General features: G+C 44.4%; 1 protein-coding gene across 1 annotated transcript in view; it reads right to left on the reverse strand.

Moving 5' to 3' along the window:
• The window catches only part of ASPH (aspartate beta-hydroxylase), a 452,693-nt gene that overhangs the window by 50,192 nt on the left and 375,538 nt on the right, over nt 1-26,963 (reverse strand). Inside the window, exons 23-26 of the mRNA XM_063925233.1 lie at nt 23,625-23,761; nt 22,603-22,701; nt 19,120-19,209; nt 16,015-16,152 (exon numbers count right to left, since the gene is read on the reverse strand). Coding sequence (XP_063781303.1) covers nt 16,015-16,152; nt 19,120-19,209; nt 22,603-22,701; nt 23,625-23,761 — 464 coding nt within the window. The remainder of the gene's footprint in view (nt 1-16,014; nt 16,153-19,119; nt 19,210-22,602; nt 22,702-23,624; nt 23,762-26,963) is intronic.

Below are 26,963 nucleotides of genomic sequence, written 5' to 3' on the forward strand. Positions count from 1 at the left end.
TGACCGGCCTCCCCCCCCCACCTTGATGAAGCAGAAATTGTGATCGCCTCGCAATTTCTGCTTCATAGTAAAAATTATTGATGCCTCATGCCAGTGCAGCTTAGCTTACCCATCTTACCCATCACGGTGGCTGCGTGTGACGTCATGCAGCCACCGTGATCACGCCCATGACACCCCCCCATTCGCTCCACTCCGCCCACCGTTCGCGACACCCCCACAACGCTCCATCTCCTCCCTGGAAATGGAGCATTTCTTATTTAGGTTACTTATAGAATACTGTAGTGTAAAATAAATACACATATACCTTGCCCATGGATACTTAAAATGGGCTATCAAAGAATGTAAACCTTTCTTTGATCACATTTAAACATAAATGAAAAGGTTACACTTTTCAGAAGAAATGACATATCACTTCAATAACAATGTACACAATGGTGTATGTACATTTTGCAAACACGGACAGGAATACGAGCGCATTTGAAAAACACAGACTGGACTGAAAACTAGCCATTGACAGTAGTGTTTGGTTATTCTCGCCTGAAACACGCCTGTAAAATACGATCTCATATACGGTTCGGAAAATACGATCACCGAACACACGAGAGCATAGTAAATTTCCGCATTTCATTTAAAAACACAGGTGAGATACGATTCTTATTAAATTTACCCCTAGGCTTCTACTTGTTTATAGTCTTTGTGAAGCTGGGATGGTAGGACTTGAGTTCTGGTATTAGGGCTGGCCCAGAAAGGGACAGCGTGTCTAAAGGCCCCCATACATCAGTGGGCGCCATCTATCCGCTGATCAGCGGCCATAGATGATCAGCGATCCATCGGAAAATCAGGGAAATTAACCATGTTAAAAATGCCTGATTTGACGATCCTGACCCATTTTCAATCGAGAAGTCGTGATTTTTAATCATGTTTAATACTCCCAATCCCTCCATTGCCCCCCCCCCCCCCACCAAATCTCTGATGTATGGGGCCTTAAATTAAGAAGTTCTCCCTTCAAAATGGAATGTACAGCTGGTATTTTCCCGTCTCCTGTGTGGCATAATGTGTACTGGCGGCACTACAATGTGGTATACAGTATAGTGAACTTGGAGGAATAAAATATGGCATAATATGAACTGGTGGCACTGTGTAGTATAATAAATAACTAATAATAATAATAATAATAATAATGTGAACTAGGGCACTTCTATGGGGGCATAACATGAACTAGGGCACTCCAATGGGGCAAAAAATGAACTAGGGCACTATTATTGTATGGTGCATTAAATGAGCTAGAGCAGTGGTTCCAAAATGTGGTCCTCAAGGCACCCCACCAGTCCAGGTTTGAGGACCGTGTTTGGAAGCCACTGAGCAATATTATGGAGCAAAAAATGAACAACCACTGTGGTTTCTCTAGAAGCATTGGGGAGGGGCCCCATCAAAATTTTGCACTGGGGTCCACAAAGTTCTGACTATGCCCCTGTGAAGTGCGAAGTGCATAGCTCCCAACATTTAAACATGCAGAACCGAAAAAATAGTAAACCCAAATACTCCCAATCATACCACTTTTGGGTGAAGAGAGCAACGAAACAGGACTATCTCTGGACAGCCAGTGGTGCAGCCAGGATCACTGCAGGGGAATCAGTTGCTCTCCCTGCAGAGAACCTTTAAAAAAAATGGCGTGGGAGGAACCATGGCCTGGCTGACCCTGACAACACAAGTCATAGAGGTCACAGTGACTGTTTAGTGGCGCCCAGCACAATAGATAATTCAGGCAGCATTGTTGCTGTGGTCCGTGCTGCAGCAGCCACCGATCCAGGCATGGGGGCATGGAGGTGACAAGGGGCATGAGGCTGGAGGTGACCCGGGAACTTTAAGATGGAGGTGACATGGGGAATAAGTCTGGAAGTGGCACAGGAAACATGAGGGTAGAATTGGCACAGGGGACACGAGGAAAGAAGCAGCACAAGGGGCATGAGGATAGCAAAGGGGTCATGAAGCCAGAAGTGGCACAGATGGATGAGGCTGGAAGTGACAAGACGCATGAGTCTGGAAGTAGCACATGAGGCAAGAGGCCAGAAGTGGCACAGGAGGCATGAGTCTGGAAGTGGCACAGAGGGTTGAGGCTGAAGGTGACAAGGTGCATGAGGCTAGAGTGGCACAAAGGGGCATGGGCTGGAGAGAACTGGGAGGGAATGAGTTGGAGATTATTCACTATTCACAGGCTTAACAGAAAAGGCAGGGGCACAGTAATCTTCATTTAACATACAAATTCTAAAGAAACCATGTTACTGATACATTTGTTACCAAATTAGCAAATAATTTAACAATACAAAATTGTTTATCAGGGAAGTTCACATTTTAACTGTATTGTCTGGTTGAACCTCTGTTGTATGATGATGACATTGGTTATAACCAATGCCTACACAAACAGGCATCATCTGGACTGTGTTATCTCCACATCTTTGGAGGGAGGATCAATTTCTTCATAGCTTCCACTTTGCATAGAAACCACCATATAGGCAATGTGTCTTTATTTAGTAAACACAAAAACAGTGACTGCAGTGGTTGTGGGAAGCCTGGAGCAAATCTTTCATGTTGAAGCAATGGGTTGCCCATTTTTCCATTGTTGCTCACCATCCAGTCAAGAGCTGGCTATGCCACTGTGGACAGCTGGGGGGGATGCTAGGTGTGAATGACTCATTATTACATTATTTACGGTACAGTGGAAGACTGACAACTCTTACCGTAAAGTGAACTCATCACCCATCATGCAGCGGGTACAGCTGTATGTGGGTTTACTCAAAATTGGTGATGATGCGGCCAATCTATTCACTAGTAACTAGTGAGGTATTACATAGACAGATAGGCTTAACACAGATTCTGCCTCCACTTTGCATACTTGAAGGGTCTAAGTTCAAGTGAAGCTCTCCTTTAAGTGAGCTGGAGAATTTCACAGACCAAAAGATGACTATAATAACTCATTATATAAAGATTCCAGGAAGAAAATGTATTCAACTCAATTATTATTTATAGTATTATTATTATTAATAACAATAAAAGGAGATTTATGGTAAGAACTTACCTTTGTTAAATCTCTTTCTGCGAGGTACACTGGATTCCACATGGAATTACATCGGGGTGTAGAATTGGATCTTGATCCGAGGCACCAACAGGCTAAAAGCTTTGACTACTCCCAGGATGTATAGTGCCGCTTCCACTATATCCCCACCTCCAGGCACTGGAGCTCAGTTTTGATAACCAGTCCAATGCAGTAGCAGGTAAGAGAGACAACAACAGTTAGTAGCCACATACAACTACATTCTCCCGACAGGAGAAGGTATCAGCGGCTAATGCCATACAAACCTAAAGAAGCTAAGTATATCAGGGTGGGTGCCCTGTGGAATCCAGTGTACCTCGCAGAAAGATTTAACAAAGGTAAGTTCTTACCATAAATCTACTCTTCTGCAGCGGGGTACACTGTGATTCCACAGGGAATTACATCGGGGATGTCCTAAAGCAGTTCCTCATGGGAGGGGACGCACTGTAGCGGGCACAAGAACCCGGCATCCAATAGAGGCATCCTGGGAGGTGGAAGTATCGAAGGCATAGAACCTTATGAACGTGTTCACTGAGGACCATGTAGCCGCCTTGCACAATTGTTCAAGGGTTGCACCACGGCGGGCCGCCCAAGAAGGTCCAACAGACCGAGTAGAATGGGCTTTGATGGTAGCAGGAGCTGGAAGTCCAGCCTGTACATAAGCATGTGCAATCACCATTCTAATCCATCTGGCCAAGGTCTGCTTATTAGTAGGCCAGCCACGTATGTGAAAACCAATAGGAACAAAGAGAGAATAAGATCTCCTAAGCAAAGCTGTTCTCTTCACATAAATACGGAGAGCCCATACCACATCCAAAGACCACTCTTTAGAGGACAAACCAGCAGAGGTAAAGGCTGAACCACAATCTCTTGGTTAAGGTGGAAAGATGACACCACCTTAGGCAGATAACCAGGGCGAGTTCTAAGAACCTGTATTTATATTAATTGCTTAATACAGGTTCTGGCGCTATGACTGTGCTGGTTCTCTAAGCTGCTATCAGGGTAAGAGACAGTCAATCTCTCATATAACTGAAAATTACACAGAAAAAAGAAAAAACAGCGCTAACAGTAATCTAAAAACAGGTGTTTTCATAAAATAAATCACATTTAATAATACTCAGCATGTAAAAGTAATAACATTTTGCACATATAAAACCATAAAAAACAGAGCCTCTAAAGCCAGTCTCTGACCACCGACAATTGATGTATATAGGCACACCTGTTAATAATGGTAATGTCCCTGTGACTGGTCACAATATCAACAGGATCCTTAATAGCAATTTGTAGACGTATCCAATCTTGTGGTATAATTACCAGAAATTCAGTGGATGGCCGGGTATCCCACCTAGCGAAGGTCCAGAGGCTTTCTCCGATCCGACACAGATGTTTGGTGGTTTTCCCTATATTAATTTTCCACGTCCATGGATAGGAAATGTCCAAAATGACAGTGACTGTCAAGGTATCCTGAGGTGGCTTCAAAGATTCAGGGTCAAGGCTGGTCCCCTAACGCATTTCGCTGGCGTTTTGGCAGCTTTATCAAAGGCTGCCAAAACGCCAGCGAAACGCGTTAGGGGACCAGCCTTGACCCTGACTTTTAGAAGCCACCTCAGGATACCTTGACAGTCACTGTCATTTTGGACATTTCCTATCCATGGACGTGGAAAATTAATATAGGGAAAACCACCAAACATCTGTGTCGGATCGGAGACAGCCTCTGGACCTTCGCTAGGTGGGATACCCGGCCATCCACTGAATTTCTGGTAATTATACCACAAGATTGGATACGTCTACAAATTGCTATTAAGGATCCTGTTGATATTGTGACCGGTCACAGGGACATTACCATTATTAACAGGTGTGCCTATATACATCAATTGTCGGTGGTCAGAGACTGGCTTTAGAGGCTCTATTTTTTATGGTTTTATATGTGCAAAATGTTATTACTTTTACATGCTGAGTATTATTAAATGTGATTTATTTTATGAAAACATCTGTTTTTAGATTACTGTTAGCGCTGTTTTTTCTTTTTTCTGTGTAATTTCGAGTTCTAAGAACCGCCCAGTCACTGTGAAAAATCAGAAAGGGTGACCGACAGGACAAGGCACCCAAGTCTGAAACCAGTCTAGCAGAGGCAATAGCCAGCAAAAACAAGACCTTAAGAGTAAGCCACTTAAGGTCCACAAGAGGTTCAAACGGAGACTCTTATAGGGCATCCAGAACAACCGACAAATCCCAAGGAGCCACAGGAGGAACATAGAGAGGCTGAATCCGTAAAACATCCTGAGTGAAAGTATGAACGTCAGGCAGAGACGCAATTTTTCTCTGAAACCACACCGACAAGGCCTAAATATGAACCTTGAGGGAGGCCAGACGAAGGCCTAAGTCCAGGCCTTGTTGCAGAAAAGCCAATAATTTGTCAGTACTGGATTTTTACGCATCATAATTCTTACCCACACACCAGGTGAAGTAAGAATTCCAGACCCTATAATAAATCCGAGCCAAAGACGGTTTACGGGATTTCAACATAGTTTGAATAACCGCCTCAGAAAATCCCTTGGCCATCAGAACTGACGCTTCAAGAGCCACGCCATCAAAGCCAGTCGGGCCAGATCTTGGTAGACACAAGGGCCCTGAACGAGGAGGTCTGGGCATTGTGGAAGTAGAAGAGGACGCTCTATCGAGAGACCCTGCAGATCTGAGAACCAATGCTGTCTGGGCCACACCTGAGCGATTAGAAATAGTAATCCTCCTTCCTGCTTGAACTTCCTTATTACCCTGGGCAGGAGTGACACTGGAGGGAACACATATGGCAGCCGAAAGTTCCATGGAATTGCCAGGGCATCCATGAACGCTGCTTGAGGATCCCTTATCCTTGCTCCAAAGATCAGAACCTTGTGATTGTGTCGAGACACCATCAGGTCTACATCTGGTAGGCCCCACTTGTCCACTAGGAGTTGAAATACTTCTGGATGAAGGCTCCACTCTCCGGTGTGTACGTCCTGATGACTGAGGAACTCCGCTTCCCAGTTGAGGACCCCCGGAACGAATACAGCCGATATGGCTGGCAGATGGCGTTCCGCCCATAGAAGAATCTTTGACCCTTCCATCATTGCCATGCGGCTTCGAGTGCCGCCTTGATGATTTATGTACGCCACCGTGGTGGCGTTGTCCGACTGTACTTGAACAGGCCTGTTCTGTACCAGAGTCAGGGCCAGTTTCAAAGCATTGAGCACTGGCCGCAACTCCAGAATGTTTATCGGGAGGAGAGATTCCTCCCTGGTCCATTGACCCTGAAGAGAGTGTTGCTCGAAGGACCCAGTTGGAGATCCAGAAGGGACGACCCCTGCTCAATTGCTGGTCCTGTAGCCACCAGGTCAGTGACAGGCGAACCTCTGGAGTCAAGGAGATCATGTGAGTCCTGATCCGGTGAGGCAGGCTGTCCCCATAAAATTGAGTGTACTCCACCATGTCGAAAGCCGACACCATGAGGCCTAGTACTTGCATTGCCGAGTGTATCGACACACGTGGGCAAGATAGGAAGCATCTTATCTTGTCCTGAAGTTTCAGGACTTTCTCTGGAGACAAGAACAACCGTTGGTTGTGGGTGTCCAATAATGCCCCCAGGTACACCATGCTCTGAGCATGGACCAGTGAGGATTTCTTCCAGTTGATGAGCCACCCGTGGGCTTGCAGGAATTGGACCGTCAGTTCCAGATGACGGAGGAGAGTTCGCCAGGATCAACAAGTCGTCCAGATATGGCAGGATCCTGATACCCTGACGGCGGAGCATAGCCGTCATGATCGCCATGACCTTGGTCAGACCAAAAGGTAAGGCCTGGAATTGAAAATGTAGGTTGCCAATAGCAAACCGCGGGTATTGCTGATGCGACATGGCAATAGGTATATGCAGGTAAGCATCCTGTATGTCCAGGGATACCATATAGTCCATGGGCTCCAAGGCCAGAACAATAGAGCGAAGAGTTTCCATACGGAATTTGGAAACTTTCACAAATTTGTTCAAAGACTTGAGGTTGAGAATGGGTCGGTTTCGGAACTAGGAACAACGTTGAATAGTACTCCCTGCCTCCCTGAGCCAGAGGCACCGGCACTATCACCCCTGTGTCCAGGAGGGATTGTACCACCAGATGAAGAGATTTTGCTTTTACCAGATCCGTAGGGATGTTTGTTGAGCAAAATTGGCGGGGGGACGTTTCCTGAAAGAGATGGCGTAACCGCGAGTGACGACTTCCTTTACCCAGGCGTCTGAAGTGGTCTGTGACCATACCTGAGCAAACTGCAGAAGTCGGCCTCCCACCCTGAGGTCCCCCAGGAGGAGGCCCGCCCCGTCATGCAGCAGGCTTGTCTGTTTTGGAAGCAGGCTGAGGGCAGCCCAGGATCGTTAAGGTTTGGGCTTAGTGGATTTGGAAGTGCAAGCCTGTTTCGGGTACGCCTGACCCTTTGCTTTACTTGGAGATCGAAAGGAGCAAAAGGAAGTACTTTTAGCCTTCGGAGCCGAAGGATTAGTACTAGGCAGTCTTAGCGGATGCTAAGTAAGCAACAATCTTGTTGAGATCTTCCCTAAAAAGGATGTTTCCCTTAAAGGGGATAACCTCCAAGGTCTTTTTAGAGTCCAGATCTACAGACCAGGACCGCAACCAGAGAATCCAGCGAGCCAGAATGAACGCAGTAGACGCTTTGGCCGCCAGGACACCAGCATCAGATGCCGCCTCCTGAATATAATGAGAGGCTGTAATAATATATGAAAGACACTGTCTGGCATTATCAGGAAAATCAGATGGTAGTTCCGCCTCAACTTCCTGAACCCAGGCTTCAATAGCTTTTGCAGCCCAAGAAACCGCAATAGTGGGCCTATGCACAGCTCCTGCAAGAGTGTAAATAGACTTCAAGCAACCCTCCACACGCTTATCTATCATATCCTTCAGTGAAGTGACAGTAGTGACAGGCAGAGCAGATGACACCACCAGACGTGCGACCTGTGAGTCCACCGGGGGCGGTTTTTCCCAATTTTCACTTAGCTCTTCAGTGAGGGGATAACGAGCTAGCATCTTCTTAGACAGGAAGAATGTCTTTCCTGGATACACCCAGGATTCCTGACGAATGTCAACCAAATGGTCAGAATGGGGTAAAACTAATTTAGTAACCTTCTGACGCTTGAACTTATCAGGTTTCTTAGAGGTATCTGGAGGTTCTGCATCATCAGCAATTTGAAGAATCAGTCTGATAGCCTCCAAGAGGTCAGGAACATCCACCTGTGTAATAGATTCCCCATCAGAAGCATCTGCATCAGTGTCTGAGGGGTCAGTATATGCGCCATCTTCATCGGATGAAGTATCCGAAACATGTGTGGATTGTGAGGAGGTAATGGCCCGCTTAGAGGACCCCTTGGTCCCAGGCGGGCGACAGTTAGGTTTTTGTTTAGCCAAAGACTGATTTAATTTCTGTAACTGACTGGACAGATTATCTGCCCATGGCGGATTAACTGCAAGAACAATATGTGGCTGTAATGGCAGAGGAGGTCCCACAGGGGGTGCAAGTCTAGTTACTAGCGTAGTCAGAAAATTAGAAAAGGCAGCCTAAGGTGGGTCTTGGTGTGCCCCCGATGCTGCAGATTGACTGAGGGGTATAGAACCCCCGGCAACTGAACCATCAGCTGCAATGTTTTCCTCCGAGCCATCCGTGGCGTCAGCACTGCATGGTGCAGGATCAGCCATGGACCTACCGCCCTGTTTAGCAGACATTATTTGTAAGCGTAACCGTAGGGTGTAATAGTACAATGAAAGCAGAAAAAGTACCTGACAAAAACCCCCTGTATAGTGTGACTGCAAAGCAGAGCACGAACAGAGAATTTAAGAGGTATATGGTGACTGAAACACACTGAGAAAAATGCCAAAACAGTATATCCTGTGAGACATTAAATCATATGAGAACCCTGATGCACTTAGCCCCCTTCAGGGTACAGAATATAGCAATAGCAATATGTGTGAGATACATGGAATAGAGACCACACAGCAGCTATTGGCACACACAGTCACATGTACAATGCAGAAATTATTACAAACAATAAAACTGCACTGGACTAGCAATACTAAGTAACTGGACTACTAAGTAAAGCTATGTATGTATACAGATATAACAATGTACAGTAAAGACTGAATTTATATCACATGGTACTTGTACTAAATATCCCTGAAGTTATGCACTTGTTCTTAACTAACACTGTCTAAATAACATGTAGAATACTTAAGTGTCCTGTAAATGCACAGCGCTGATGATACAGGCGGCTTTACAGAGGAGACATTGCCCAGCTGTCCCAGAATCAGCTCAGCTTGTATGTAATGGCACCCAAACGCTGACAGGGAGTGATGGAGACAGAGAGATGCAGTTCCAGGGCGGGAACATTTGCAGTAAATGGCGCCTGGGGGAGGGGCTACAGGTCAGAGACTTATCCCCTTGCTGGACTTCACCGCCAGGTACTGCGGGGCCTATTTGAAACTGATTTTAAGAAATCCGACCTGTGCCCTTTGCCCTGGTGGTCTAGTGGGGTCCTTGTACGGCCACGGTGTCCACGCCAGCGTGCACTGTCCATCTCCGGAGACCGTGCCGGATCGCGATTTCAGCGGGTACCACCTGGGGGACCCTCTTACCTCATCCCAAAGAGGCGGCCACGTGATCCAGGAGAGCAGCGGCGGGTGTGTCCCTGAAGTGACTGGAGCCCTCCGCTTTAAGTACCCGGCAACCAGTGAGCGGGAGTATACAGCGCCGCTGGGGGAGGTCAGGGAGCCTGACATATAGCATTTCTAAGTGCCTGTGCTGTGGCCCTTGAAATCTTATTTCTTCAGAAAAGCTCTTTTCAGGGCTGCTTAGCGCAGCCCTCCCTGTTCGCTGCCTGAACTGCAGGCACCAACTTACAAACTGAGCTCCAGTGCCTGGGGGCGGGGATATAGAGGAGGTGGCTCTATGCATCCTGGGAACAATCAAAGCTTTTAGCCTGTTGGTGCCTTGGATCAAGATCCAAATCTACTCCCAATATAATTCCCTGTGGAATCACAGTGTACCCCGCTGCAGAAACACCGATTAATATAGTTCCAGCACACTTTGCAGTGCTTAGCAATTGGGCTGCCATGCATAAATCGCACAGTCCCACAAGCAGTACATACAGTAAGGGAAGCATACTGCGAATAGATGAATGCCAGATAATCAATCTGTTGAATAAGTAGATACTCATTATTCCTGGCCAATATTTTAGTGTGATTAATGTGTATTTTAGAGGTATTTTAAGTGCCTACTGCGGATGTGGGAATAAGTATGACTTGCCACATTATTCTCCAGCTGCTTTCCCATTGAGTCGCAGAACAATACAATTCTGATTACAAAAACTGTAATTTTCTGTATGAATGAACTGTGCAGGGAGACAACAAGCATTTTTACTTGATTGCTAAATTCTTATGTAAAACGAGTAAACATAAACTTAAATGAGCAGTTATACCTACCTCACATAAAATATGCGTGCACCTAACAGAGAACCTGTCATACAGTATATGACCTTAGTTAGTGCTATACGGAAGGTGGAATTAAAACGCTACCAAAAGAAACAAAACAGACTCATTTTATGCTCAGAAGAAAGCATAGAAAGCAAGCATGCTCAAGTAACTAAACATGGCCCAAATTCTGCTACTTACACCATCTCTTACATATCTTTATTGGTGACGTTACTGCTGGTGCTGAATGGTAAGTATGCACGTTTGTAAATATGCAGTCACGTAACAGGATAGACACACGAGGGTGGGGGTGGATAGTATTGTTTATCTTGCTAAATTAGCGCAATGGTGAAAGTTGTGGCATTAACTGTTTAATACCAAACATTTTACAAAATGCATCTGAGTTGCAAAGCTCCAAAAGCCAAACTTTGTATTAATGACACAAAAATGGCAAATTCTGAAGGGGAAAAGGATCCAAGAGTTACTTATTCAGGGAACTTATGGATAGACAAACAATGTAGCAAATAAATGGGGACAGCCAGTCGGATTAGCCTTTACACAGAGTGCTGATAATACCAGGGTACGCACATAGAAAATGACCAGGGTGACCAACATACAGTACATTGGCATAACTGCATAAACTATAGCACAGTACTACAGAGCAGGACAAATGAAAATACACAGACAGTAACAAGAAGACTAGAAGTCAAATTAGTAGGAAAGCCAAAAGGGTATGAAACAGAAGGTCTTGTGATATCTTACACTGTAGGTTACACAGGAAGAGGAATCAGCAGCAGAAAGGGAGACATGTTGATGCCATTATATATATCATTGGTGGGAGCAAACTTACATTATTACATCTAGTCCTGGAGGCCACATCTCTAGAAGGGCAAAAATAAATGATTGTGCAAAGGGAGACTAAAATGGCGCATGTCCTATAGGGATCCGGTCTCTAGGTGGACGAGACTTATGTCGACAATGTCTAGGTCAACAGTAAGTAGGTCGACATGGGTTCTAGGTCAACAGGGACTTTAGGTCGACATGAGTTTTTTTTTTTTATAATTTTTTTTTACTTTTTCATACTTTACAATCCACGTGGACTACAATTGGGAACGGTAACCAGTGCCGAGCGCACGGTGTACTAATTGGGGTTCCCAGTCACTCTACGAAGAAAACGACACCCAAAAAATAAAAAAAACTCATGTCGACCTAGAGTCCCTGTCGACCAATAGTGGTCAACCTAGACACTGTGGACCTAAGTATAGTCTATCTAACATACCACACGCATCCCATACACTGCAGAACTTACCAGGAAAGACCATCAGGCCTCTGTATGTTAGCATGGAGTAGAGAAGGAAGACGTGAATATAATAGAATTTAAATATATGAATGATATTAGCCATGTACATTATGAAAGCATTCTACATGGAAAGAGAAGTATCTGAAGGAGATGACAATTACTGGAGAGTAACAAGTTTAGGTTATTGTTGAAGATGCTTTACTTTAATAAAAAAGTAGTGGATACATAGTATAGCATCCAACAGTATGGGAATTTAAACATACTAGGGATTAACATAAGGAAATACCTAATCTGGAGAAAAAATCCTAAGAAACATATAGGGACTGAGGTTTTTAGAAATAAAATAAAAGAGATAGATTGTGTAATAATTCTTATCTGCCATCAAATTTTATGTGTCTGTGCCACCATTGAGAATGCTGCCACCACTGTTGGTGCGGCTGGCTTTGGTGCTGGAACAGTGGTCAGCAGTCTTATCACTGGTCATTGCAGAAACCCTTCCCTGAGAGGATGTAATATGCCATCTTCTGATTTGCAGTATCTGAAGCTATGGATGTGTTTTGTTTAATGTCTTTGTCTCCTCATCCTCTTCCCGGTAAATGCTCACGAGGTAAGTGAGTTGTGATGTAGGGAAGTGGTGAGCAGGGTTGTATCTACTCATTGGCCAGGATGGCACTCGCCAGGGGCGCCAGCTGAGCAGGGGGCGTCTCCCGACAGTGCCACCCTTGGCCAATGGTGGAATCCCTTCAGCCGTAGTGTCTGGCAAAACCTGCTGTGCCAAGCTGCCTGTGCATTTCCTGACAGCTATCCGCTGGGATGTTGTGAGGTGGGGACTAGGGCTATGTGCTGTGTGGGGAGGCTATGTATGTGCTGGGAGTGGGAGAGACTACTACTATGTGCTAAGGGTGGACTTCAGCTATGTGCTGGGAGGCAGATGGGGACTATGGCTATGTGCTTGGGGAGGTGAGGGGCTATGTACAGGGAGGGGGGTGGGGACTACTATATGACTGTGTTGGGAGAGGTGGAGACTACGGCTATGTGCTGGGGAGACTACGGCTATTACTTGGGGAGCTGGGGGCTATGGCTATTTACTTGGAGGTGACTATGGCTATGTGCTGGGAGGGGGATGGGGACTATGACTATATGACTGTGGGGGCTTATCTGGCACTGTGGGAGCATATGTGTATCTGGTACCGTGGGGACATATCTGGCACTATGAGGGCATATCTGGCACCGTGGGGCATTTGTATCTAGCAATGTGAGGGCATATCTGGCAACATGGGGGCATATCTGGCACTGTGGGGTCATATGTGTATCTGGCACTGTGGGGGCATATCAGGCACTGTAGGGTCATATGTGTATCTGGCACCGTGGGGGCATATCTAGCACTGTGCTTGCATGTCTGGCACTGTGGGGGCATATCTGTATCTGGCACTGTGGGGGCATGTGTGTAGCTGGCACTGTGGGACATATGTGTATATGGCACTATTGGGGTCATATGTGTATCACACACCCATTTGCATTGGCCACGCCCCATGTGGCATGTGGCCACACCCATTTTTTGGTGTGTGTGCGCGCTGAAGGTGCGCACACACAGTACCACTAAGATTTTTTTTCTACTTGCACCACTGGGTAGTGCGCAGCCCTGCACTTCTTTGCACTACTATTTGATTATACTACCTGGCCTTGGGTGGCATTGCCTCCACAGCCAGGCCAGGCACTGCTGATGTATCCTCAGTGTTATAAGAATTACTGTGTGGGCATAATGTGTAAAGGGAACTGCTACTGTGTGGGCATAATGTGTATAAGGGTTACTACTGTGTAGCGTAATTTGAATTGGGGGAACTATTGTATGGTCATGCCCCTTTCCCACAAGATCATGTCCCTTTTTTGCACATGCACCTTCCCTACTTCAAATATGGGGGGCGTCAGTCCCTTACTTTGACAGGGGCGCATGGACCCCTGGATATACCCCTGGTGGTGAGCATAGAGTGCTGAGTCCCTGCATATGCTTATGAGGTACGCTGGGGTTTTTACACTTGGATAGTGCTCTGACTCTCAAATCTGTCAGCTATCCTGGAGAAATCAGGTAACCTATATTTTTATTTACATTTGCTCCAAGCATGCACTGATTGCATTTAAACCCATGGATGTCCTTTGCCGTACCGACTGTATTTGTGAAGTCCAGCACCAAATCAGGTTCCACTAATTATGACTGACATTTGTAGTTCACTGAAGAAAAAATTCCAACAAATATCATTACAATGCAGGAAGCTGGCAACTACAAAGTACAACTGGTAGCAGGATCAAGGTCCACAATGTTTTTATAAGCAAAATGGGCTATGTATAGTATACTATCCATCAGACAAGGCTCAGTATGTTGTACTAGTCATCAAGATGGACTCTAGTCATGACAAGGAGCAGTGGATACTTTACCCAGTAAGCAGGTGTGGCTCTGCATTGTAGACCAAACATCAGATGGGGCTTCACATTTTCTACTGGTTGCCAGAAAGGGATCTGCATTTTTTCTTGAGTCCACACTAGATTCTGCATTGTATACTGGTCACCGGTGTAGGCTTTGTAATATCTACTAGTCACCATAACAGTGTTTGTATTGTGGCCTAGTTTCATTCGGGATGGTATCGAGATCCTAACGCTCAGGATCCCGTCACCCAGCAAGTAAGTATGCTAAACCTAATCCCTAATCTCCCTAAGCGTCCTTACCCGCAGCCTGACCCTAAGCACCCACCACGCAGCCTAACCCTAACCCTCCTCGGTGGTGTCTAACTCTAACACCCCCTCCGCGCAGCCTAAACCTAGCCCTCTCTCCACTGGAGCCTAACCTCCACCCCGCCACCGCAGCCTAACCCTAAGCCCCAGGCGGATTACTTCTGAGCAGTGCTGGCAGTCATTTGTTTGGCATTGAGATCTATGTCGGGATCCTGGCATTACCATTCTGAGCAGTGTCGGGATTCCGGCATCTGTATTCCGACTGCCGGGATCCCGAACGCCGGGACCCTGGCGGAATCCCTCTCATTCATTGTAGAGTGGTCAATTTGAAGGGAAAATAAACTGTATACTAATCCTCAGAACAGTATGGCTATGCATACACTGACTTGCATAATAGAGCTATTATCAGGTCCAGATATGTTGAGAAGACAGAAGGCCTGTGCTGGAACATATATGCCTGCTAGCGTGATACATCCATGCTTATACTGACTACTGGTGGAATATAAGGGAGGTGTTGCAAAATGGGACTTCATTATGGGGGCATGTTGGAAATGATGTAGGTATTATAGGGCTGTTATGGGGGGCACTGGTCTGTAAAGCTGGCCAAGGACATTTACATTTTTATATCTGATATTTGGGTCTGGAAAGGTTTGTGCTGGGCATGAGCCTGTTATGTATATAAAGGGAAAGATGTTCTATCATATTCTGGACAGCTAGGTCTATGGCCTACAATAATAAATTCTTCACATTACTCATAAAATAAGCATAACACAGGTCACTAAATACCGCCATCCTTCCTAGCAACACCATGTATGCAAGGACTAACATCTCGCCAAACCACAAGCGACACGCAACACTGTAATCCAAAATTCACATTGGAAGATCTGTAGGCTGTTTTTAGCTTTGTGAGTTCACTAATTATTAAATATTGTATATTTGCTAAGCTGTGGTGGTCCAGGGAAATTTCAGATCTGCCAGCACAAGTAACTGATTCTCTAGGAACAATACCCTGGAAAATTCTGCCTTGTTGGGTAGACAGACAAACAGTGAGGCTAAATATATATGTAACCTCAGTATCAATGTAAATCCCTTCATTTAAGCACCAAGCTGATCATTTTAAATTGCCCCTATAAGGAATACTTGCCGGCTGGCTGTGACTCCCTAAAATATCACTGATCTCCCTGACTCTCTGAAGAGTCTAGCAAGCTCCCTGCATTTGCCCACCATGGGTGAAAAACTGGTGAGAAGAAAAAGGAGGCTGTGTACAATAAATGGCTGTCATTCTCCAGCACACCGATGGCTACGTGAGTCTTTGTGCCCAAGAATGTGTGAAGAATTACATTTATGCCCAGAGAAGTGTGCTGATTTACGAGATGTGTATGTGCATTAAGGCTTACCCTCACTAAGTCTGTATACCCAGTTTCTTTTGGGGTCCACCATGGTTGAGCTTTCAGTCCATCCACATTGTAAAGAGACCGCTGCCAGACTGAGGCAAAGTATCCTTTCTTGTGGCCAGCCTCGTACCATGTGTATGCCTGGAACAGATCATCACATTTCAGTTCATTGGAGTTTCAAACATTGCTAGCCAAGTAGAATTCATGGTAAAATCCATACATTCAGAATTATATCATGAGACAGGTCCCATTTCAATATCATTGTGGAGTAGAACACTTACAACACAAAGCTTTTATGGGGAACCCTTGTAATGTAGAAATGATGCTGATTTAAATTACCTACAAACTATGTATGAGTCCATACATCAGACGTAGCATGCTCTTGTGTTGTGGAACAACTAGATTTACTAGAAAGCCTTTGTATAACCTAATTGTTATGCTTGTACCTAGTTTAACTAGCATCTGAGGCTGAATGCATCCTTCTTGTTTACATGGTGATTCCACTTCATTGACTTGTCCTACAGAACTGCAAAGGCCAAGTAGCTTGAAGACGACCTGTCACGAGGTCCTATGGTGTTATTTGTTGGTTTTTATAACATAGTGCAATGATAGTTCTAGCCAATAAACTGGTGGTTCCTGGAACATTTTTTGTTCAAGATCCAGCACATTATTAAGTACGCTATACTCTCTTCTACTAGCTTGTGCAGCATTAAATAGAGAGGAAGCAGGCCTGAGAAAAAATGAGCATTCTGAAGAAAGCCAGCTCTTTAGAGGGCTTATGTTCAATAGCCCGGCTGTCGGGATCCCAGCTGCCAAAATATCAACGCCAGAATTCCGACAACCATCAGAACACTGACACCGGCATCCAGAAAACATTGGGATCCCGACACCAGAATCCCAACAGCCAGGATCCCGAAGGTAAGTATAGCAGGTAGGTTAGGGTTAGACTGCAGAGGGGGGTGGGGGTGTTAGGGATAGCTGCCACCTTGGTAGGCTCCGGGGGTAGGGGTGGTTAGGGTTATGCTGCAGGCAAGAGTGGTTAGGGTTAGGCACCACTGAGGGGGTAAGGGGTTAGGTTTAGGCACTAACCACGGAGGTTAGGGTTAGGCACCAATGTGGGAGGTTAGGCACCAATGCGGGAGGTTAGGGTTAGGCACAAATGCGGGAGGTTAGGGTTAGGCACCAATGCGGGAGGTTAGGGTTAGGCACCAATGCGGGAGGTTAGGGTTAGGCTGTAGTAAGGGAGGGTTAGAGGGGTGAGTTATAAAGCTTAACTCAAAGGGATCATCATCATTGGGATGCCGGCGTCAGTATTCTGACCGACGGCATATTATACCCAACCCCTTTAGAGAGCATAGAATAAAAAGAGTCTTTGAGCAAGATTCTCTCTATTCCTAACTATAATGCAATTTATAGTAAAGCAAAATAAAATAAATTGGTCAATCTGGTGACAAGTCCACTTTAAATTAGATGATGGTTATTATACAAGTAACGTTATTTAGATAGATCAGTGCATAACTGAAAACACTTGACTTCAATTTAAAGCTATAAATCAGTTACTGTATACAGTACTGTATTCCACTATACATAAAGTTGTTAATATGACATTGGTAATTTTATAAGACAAAGGTTTCAATATTCAGTATTTCGCACTAAAAATAAAATATAGCCTAATCCAGAGGTTACCAAACGCGGTCCTCAAGGCACCCCAACGATCCTGGTTTTAAATGTATCCATGCCTGGCCACAGGTGCACCTTAGTCAATTTGATTTAACCATCTGTGCTGAGCCATGGATATACCTAAAACCTGGACTGTTGGGGTGCCTTGAGGACCGCTTTTGGGAACCACTGGCCTAATCCTAAACTCTACATGCGGCTAAATGACAATGTTTTCACATCATCCCAAAATCCCAAATTGAAACTATGTGGAATAAAGTGCTGTATGCAGGTTTGTATTTACATAAACACATACCCCTAAGCCTTATGCAACTCTGTTCATACTACATGCACACACATACAGATATGATACATCTTTGCTGCAGTCACGCCAAACAGCCCTCTTGGCACCCCAGGTCGCGTGAGAATCTTCAAGGTTGGCCGTCTTTTTTACTGAAAATCTTAGCCGCAACGCAATGTACTTTAGATGCATAATGAGACTGTGCTGATTAATTTGATATATGACACTTTTATATATGTTTGCGACTAAGTCCTGGGGGCCGGGATTCAATTATTTACAGAGCTGAAGCCACTAGATGTCGCCCGACAGAGCAATTCAATTGTTGCTCCATTCGGGCGTGAACAGCTGCTGGCGCTGATGGTTCAGCTGCCAGCTCCCAGGGGTGGTTAGCTAAAATGAGTGAAGAATGACCCATTTGGGTGCCCAAGCAGCACTTTTCGAATCGCACCCAGCACTTTGGTTGGGTTTAGCTGTTTTACGTGGCTGATCCTGCTCTGTTTGGATGCGATAAGCGCAAAAAAACCAAAACCATTGAATTGTGCCCACCATCTACCAACGCTTTAGACAGGAAATTGGGTGCACAGCCAATGCGATAAACGATTCCATTCCCCCCTCTGAATCTGCTTACGAAGTGCTACAATGTAGCAGCTGCAGCTTTTTTTCTAATACACTTTACACTGCTCCGTATACAGACTCAGTCACACACATTACACAAATGTCATATAACAAATTAATTTTCACAGTTTCCTTGTGCGTCCATTTTATTGCGACTAAGACGCATTTTTGGCAAAAAAAAAGACTCCCGACGTTAGCAGAGTTGCACGGGACCTGGCAACATGGCGTAATGAGGCTAGATGCACGAGGATGCATCTGTACAGTATGTTATTGAACTGTGCATATACAGTAGTCTGAAGATCTGATCTGATGACCTGAGGATTTAAGCTGAGACCTCTTCTCTGTCTGCAGTTATCAGTTTGGTGTCAAGCTCTAACAAGGTGCTTATATGCAGTACTCCACGTATTGTGTCTTAATTGCTTCTTTTACACTTTATACTGTGGAACATGTTAAGCAGCTGGCACCGGATTAATGACTACAGACAGATTAATAATGCTAATAGCTGCTTCTTGCATTACCATTTTAATTAATTATACCTCTTTGTCTCCAACTCTCTGCAAGGCATCCCCCAAGTGAAAGTAAAATCGACCATCATCTGTGCCAGGCTCACCCGACAACAGACCTTCCTAGAAAACAAAATGAAATTGTTTTGTAGGGTGCAAAACTCTAGAAAATATCAACAAATGAATGAATGATATACATAATAAGGAATTACCAGAGCTTGTGAGACATATGGAGCTGGTTTATTAGTAAACACAATCACGTATCTTCTCAGTGCAGTTTTAACAAATAACATCTGTTCTAACCTGTAGGATTGCGCAGTTCCGCAGACATCGCAAATGAAAGGGATTTATTTTATCTTTTTATATCACTTTCTATTCTTAAATAGTCTTGATACAATTTTGTGTATACAGAAAAAAATATTTATAAAAAGAAAGATATTTATACAATCTTATTCAATATATATTTTCCGATATTTTTTTGCCATTACATTTTTCTTATACTTAAGTACTGTACAGAGAAACAGGAAGGAAATAATAAGGGAATAAATTACCAATGTAATTAGTCAGGCGATGATTATGAGCCGTTTTTGCCGTAGAAACAGGATGGAAATAATAAGGGCTGCAATTATAAATTTTAGGAGCCTTATCATTGAATATTTGCAGCATACCCACAAATAATAAATATCACACCAATGTATCTGCTGCGGTCCCTTAATTTCTGACAGCAGCCTCAGTCCCCAAGGGTTTCTATGCCCTTTGAAGCCGTTGCCTCTCTGTTAGTGACTTGATGAGCTCATAGATGCTGCACATCCATACTGAACACCAGTGTTTCACCCAGATCTTTAATGATCTTAGAGCTGGGGGTGGACAGGAGAACATAGAAATGGTTTATGATTGTACTGGACAAACAATGATTTGTTGCTGTTACATAAAGAAGAGGATGTCACACATCTGAGTTCCAGGCCCAGTTACCTGACCCGGCGGAGTCATCTCGTGGCCACTGGTGCTCATTATTGCCGCGGAAGACATCCCTGAGCTTTATGATTGCCAACCAGTTGGATGTCTTGCAATGTCGGAGTATGGGGGCCGCATCTTGGCTTTTATCACCTATGAACCAGGGTTCCACTGCCTGCACATTTGATCCGCTCAGAACATCAGGGCCAAGGACGCCCTATTTAAACCAGTTCTGTGAACTTACTGCCAGAACAACTTATCTCCAGAGTCCTGCTTCCTGGCAGTGTACCTGAGTATCTGTTCCAGTTCTACTTCCTGTGTATGTGTTATCTCCTGCTGTCTTGCTATCCGCTCCAGGCTGTGCGCCATACACAGTAAGCTCCACCATCAGCTTCAGGCTCTGCGCCATACACAGCAAGCTCCACCATTAGCTCCAGGTGCTCTATACACCACAAGCTCCACCATTAGCTCCAGGTTGCTTGCCATACACAGCAAGTTCCACCATCAGCTCCATGCTTTGCGTCATACACAGCAAGCTCCATACACAGATCCGGGCTGTGCGCCATACACATAAAGCTCCACAGTCAGCTTCAGGCTCTGTGCCATACACAGCAAACTCCACCATCAGATCTGGAATGTGCACCAAACACAGCAAGCTCCACCATCAGCTCCAGGCTGTGCACTACATCAGGGACATAACACTGGAACACCACATGTAACATACAGTACCTCACACACTATAACATGATAGAGGGCTGTGACACTTCCCCTCATACACAAATATCCTCTCAGGCACATAAAACCGGAACACAACATGTAACACAGTACTGTACCTCACACACTATAACATGATAGGGGGCTGTGACACTTCCCCTCACACACACATATCCTCTCAGGGACATAACACCGGTACACCACATGTAACACACAGTACCTCACACACTATAATATGATAGGGGGCTGTGACACTTCCCCTCATACACACACATCCTCTCAGGGACATAACACCGGGGTACCACATGTGCACAGTACCTCACACACTATACCACATGTAACACACAGGAGCTCACACAGTGATGGACTTCCCAAATAAGCATATGCCTAGGGGTGCTACTTGCTGGTGGGCGGCACAGCATGCTCTCCTGCATGAAAGCCTTGCTAGGCCGCTATTTTGTAGCTGCCGAGGGTGGGGGGGGGGGCAATAGGCAATAAATTATGGTGTGAGAGGTAGAGGGGGTGATGTTGGGGCTGCTTTGGCAGTGTGGAGGCATCGGGACAGCCACGACATAAAGGGAGCAAAGGGAGCAGTGATGTGACGGGGGGTGATAAATAATGTTGTGTCATGGGCTGACCCTTAAATTCGCCCCTAAGTTCACACACTATAATGTAGAGGAGCTGTGAGGTGTGCTATGTATAATAAGGGTACAATTAATTAAAGGCACATTTCTCCTCTTTTACAGGTGAGTGCACGTTGCACCTGTATAGCCTGCGAGGACTACAACAATACCAATTTTTTACTTTCGTTGGTCCATTTGGGCCAGATCGTGACTTGGAGGAAGATTGTGACTGATTGTTTCTTGCCAACATATTCTGAACTTTTATTGGTTAAATAGTTTATTGTATATTGTCATATATTTAATTAGATTATAATAGGTCATATGAATTAAAAAATATTAATGTAAAAATTAAATTTAGAGACTAAAACTGGGGACACACCTGACTGCCACCGTTCAACGTGTTGGTCCAGACACACGGCTGGATGGGCCGTTGAATTTACTTGCCCAGCTGTGATCACAACCCCCAGTAGCACGTGTACAGGTGGTCGGCGGGTCGCCCGTACACACAGCCAGAAGCACCGATTTATCTAATGATATATTGTCCATCGGCTGTGCTGCACAGCCAACGTGATATGTCTGACAGACATATTGGGGGTACAACACCTGCCAACGTGCTCGCAATATACTGCCCAGTGTGTACCGTCAGACAAAATGCAGTTAGGTACTATTGCTGGAAATACTCATTTAAAGTACTAAGCATAAAAAAAAGTAGAAAGTGCAAAGCATAACTGGCATTGCCCATTACGAATTAGATGAGCTTATTGATTTTGTTAATTGCTAGGAATATGACAGAATCTTATTGGTCGCTAATGTCAATGCCACCTTTTACCTATATCTCCTCTTTTCATAATATCTCCGCTGTCTGCAGTCGTCGCCTCTCAAAGCAACTTATATATGTAACTTTACATTATCTCGTCATCTCATAGAGCAGAAGTAACAAACTTAGGGGGACATTTACTAAGCAGTGATATGAGCGGAGAAGTGAGCCAGTGGAGAAGTTGCCCATGGCAACCAATCAGCACTGAAGTAACATCTATAATTTGCATACTATAAAATTATACAGAGCTGCTGATTGGCAACTTCTCCACTGGCTCACTTCTCCGCTCTTATCACTGCTTAGTAAATATCCCCCTTAATCCACAAAATGGCTCTCTAGGAAATTGTTGGGGATACTGTGCAACATGCTATGTGAATACGCACAGACACCAGAAATGTTGCCCTTTACCTTTAAGTAAGGTATACTTTCTGCTATGTTGTTTTCTGCTTTCAGGATGAAACCATAATGTACTTTGCCAAAACCATTATTTGGATCTAGTGATAACACCTGGAAAAAGAAAAGGTGATACACTTATCACGCATGAATGCAATTGATCAGAAACAGGCAAAATAAACAGTCAATGAAGAAAATGACAAATATATTATGTATGGTAACTCATTATACATTCATGGTTTGTTCAGACCTGCAGTATGTGTTAGTAATACACATTACATCTGTTGTACAAAGCATATATACAAAATCAACATCCATAGGGTGCTGCCAAGAATTAACCCATGACCTAAGCGTTATAAGTTTGCAATGCTAACCACTGTTCCATAAGTTATATTATAGCTACAAAACCCTCCTCACTGAAAATAGTATTTTCTGGGTTAGGGCAGTAGCCCTGCCACTAGAAACAGATTGCTAAAAAAATAATAATTATATAGAGCCATCACAGTGGTATAAAGGAGATATGAATGAAATATGGAGAACAAGGGCATAAGCAGCACTGAAAAAAATATCAAACAAAAACAGTTTGTATAAAATATGAAGCTTAAATAAAAGAACTTGAGACAAACAGGATTTTCATATGAGTTGCTGCCAAATTGGATAGTATTATGTGTTATAAAGGCGGTTTAGAAACTTCATACTACATTTTAGCCTCCTAAGTATTGATTGTGAGTGATTTTCAGTGATGTACGTCACACTGATGAAAACATAGGAACACAACAAAATAATTAGGACTCCTGATCTATGACCTGAGCTGTGGTTGCAAGAATAATTGTTTTGAATAATATTTGGACTAATACATCCTCTCTCTGTTGTGCTAGATATATTCAGAATTGTACTGTCAACAATTGTTCTTAAGTCTATTCTTGTAGTGCATTTATAATGATATGCAGCTGGGCTCCTAAAGAATGCAGGTGAGGCCAAACGTAGGCATGTTTCTTATGTAAGGTTGTATTGTGTATTAAAAAAACATGACTTACCTCCTCATACACTTCTTTGGCTTTCTTATTATCTCCAATCAGAAGATAACCAACACCGAGATCATTCTTCAATGAGATGTCTTCAGGGTACAGTTGTACTAATTTCTGAAGGGTGAGCAGAGATCCTTGCATGCGGCCTGGATGTTAAGATTATGCAAAGGAAAATGTAAACCTTACCAGTAAATATCCAGTTATTAACATGTGAGAGTGCTGTACATATTGTTAAATTGAAACAATATAGTGAAAACACATAGGATCTGGGATACAGATGCGTCCTCATACATCTTGCCCCTATATGCCATGCAGCAGGAGATGCCTGGTGACGGCGTGACTCAGCCGGCAGCTCTGCTAACGTTGGGCGTCTTTTATGCCAAATTGCGTCTTTTGCAGTTTATGCCGAGTAAAATGATATGCAGCATGTCTATATTCTGTGTGCGACTGTGGCTGTAGCTGCATACGAAATGCCATGTTACAGTGATTTTCAGGAAAACACTGTAACGTAGCACTTTATATGCAGGTACAGCCGCAGTCACACACAGAATATAGGCATGCTGCATATCATTTTAATCAGCATAAGCTGCTTGTGTGTCCTATTCACACAGCAATGCAAATTAGACGCATTTATACAGAAAAAGTCATACATAAAGGTGCTCAGCACTACCTAGTCACACCACACTAGACTAGAAGTGACTAGAAGATCTGTTTTAAGTGACTGCAGCAAGGATTTAGGAGGACACATATGTAAGTTCCCGGACCTATGTAATTTTGAGATCACAGCCGTGAAAACAGGTCACTTAACTGGGATTTTTTTTTCCGGGTTTTCTGGGGGTCCTGAAAAAATCCCCAGTAAATGCTGGCATCGGGGCTAATTGAAGCCCCCGGGGAATAAATTAGCCACAGTAATTTACCTTGGCTAATTGAATTCCCCCCATATGTTTTTAAATATTTTGCTCATTTTGTCATTAATTTATTATTTAGCAGAACAATAATTGTAATTTTGCGGACCACCCTAAAACAACCCCTTTTCTTTTGTCTTTATTTGCGTATCAGTATTTAGCTTATGTCCTTATGGCATTCCTTAAAAGTGAGGCACATTCTCATGAATATTAATTCTGTCCACAAAATGTGTATATCCACTGTAAGAAGGCAACAAGAACTCTTAAAATTAGAGATGAGCGGGTTCGGTTCCCTGAGAACCGAACCCCCCCCCCCCTCCCCCCCCCGAACTTCACCACCTGAGCCCGGCTCGGGTTTTCCAGCCTGACTATGAAACCAGAACGAGGCAAAACGTCATCATCCCGCTGTCGGATTCTCGCGCGGTTTGGATACCATATAAGGAGCCGCGCATCGCCGCCATTTTCACTCCGGCATTGGAGAGTGTAGCGAGAGGACGTGTCTCCGTCCTCAGTGTTCTGCATCATTACAGTGGTAGTGTCTTGTGCTGCTTCAGTCCAGTCACAGTGTCCTCTGCTGCCATATGTCCTGTGCTGCTGTATAAGTCCAGTCCAGTGGTGCTGTCTTGTGCTGCATCAGTTCAGTGGTGGTGTGTTGTGCTGCATCAGTTCAGTCACAGTGGTGGTGTCCTCTGCTGTCATATGTCCAGTGCTGCTATATAAGTCCAGTCCATTGCAGTGGTGCTGTGTTGTCCTGCATCAGTACAGTGGTAATGTCTTGTGCTGCATAAGTCCAGTCACAGTGGTGATGTCCTCTGCTGTCATATGTCCAGTGCTGCTGTATAAGTTCAGTCCATTTCAGTGGTTCTGTGTTATCCTGCATCAGTCCAGTCGTGGTATCCCTGTGCTGCTGTATATGTCCAGTGGTATTGGTGTATATGTCCAGTGATACTGCCGTATATGTCCAGCGGTACTGCCGTGTATGTCCAGCTGTACTGCCGTGTATGTCCAGCGGTACTACCGTATATGTCCAGCGGTACTGCCGTATATATCTAGTGGTACTGCCATACTGGTACTCGCGTATAAATCAAGTACAGTGATACTGCCGTATATGTCCAATGGAACTGCCGTATATGTCCAGTGGAACTGCCGCATAAATCCAGTGATACTGCCATATTAATCCAGTGATACTGCCGTATATGCCCAGTGGTACTGCCATATAATTCCAGTGGTACTGGCGTATAAATCCAGTGATACTGCCGTATAAATCCAGTCCAGTGGTACTGTCGTATAATTCCAGTGATACTGCCGCATAATTCCAGTGATATTGCTGTATAACTCCAGTGATACTGCGTATAATTCCAGTGATACTGGTGTATAAATGCAGTGATACTGCCGTATAAATCCAGTCCAGTGGCAATGCCGTATAATTCCAGTGATACTGCTGTATAAATCCAGTTTCAGTGGTACTGGCGTATAATTCCAGTGGTACTGGCGTATAAATCCAGTGATACTGCCGTATAAATCCAGTAGTACTGCCGTATATACTTCTAGTGCTACTGCCGTATAAATCCAGTGATACTGCCGTATAATTCCAGTGGTACTGCCGTATAATTCCAGTGGTACTGGCATATAAATCCAGTGATACTGCCGTATAAATCAAGTCCAGTGGTACTGCCGTATAATTCCAGTGATACTGCCGTATAAAACCAGTGATACTGCCGTATAAATCCAGTCCATTGGTACTGCCGTATAAATTCAGTGATACTGCCATATAAATCCAGTCCAGTAATACTGCCGTATAAATGCAGTGGTACTGGTGTATAAATCCAGTGATACTGCCGTATAAATCCAGTCCAGTGGTACTGTCATATAATTCCAGTGGTACTGGCGTATAATTCCAGTGGTACTGGCGTATAATTCCAGTGGTACTAGCGTATAAATCCAGTGATACTGCCGTATAAATCCAGTAGTACTGCCGTATAATTCTAGTGCTACTGCCATATAATTCCAGTGATACTGCCGTATAATTCCAGTGATACTGCTGTATAAGTCCAGTGGTACTGCCGCATAATTCCAGTGGTACTGCCGCATAATTCCAGTGATACTGCTGTATAATTCCGGTGATACAGCCGTATAATTCCATTGGTACTGACGTATAAATCCAGTGATACTGCCGTATAAATCCAGTCCAGTGGTACTGCTGTATAATTCCAGTGATACTGCCGTATAAATCCAGTGATACTGCCATATAATTCCAGTGGTACTGGCATATAAATCCAGTGATACTGCCATATAAATTCAGTCCAGTGGTACTTCCGTATAAATCCAGTGGTACTGCCGTATAATTCCAGTGGTACTGGTGTATAATTCCAGTGGTACTGGTGTATAATTCCAGTGGTACTGGTGTATAATTCCAGTGGTACTGGCGTATAAATCCAGTGAT

The sequence above is a fragment of the Pseudophryne corroboree genome, chromosome 5 (genome assembly GCF_028390025.1).
Source record: "Pseudophryne corroboree isolate aPseCor3 chromosome 5, aPseCor3.hap2, whole genome shotgun sequence".
Classification (NCBI taxonomy): Eukaryota; Metazoa; Chordata; class Amphibia; order Anura; family Myobatrachidae; genus Pseudophryne; species Pseudophryne corroboree.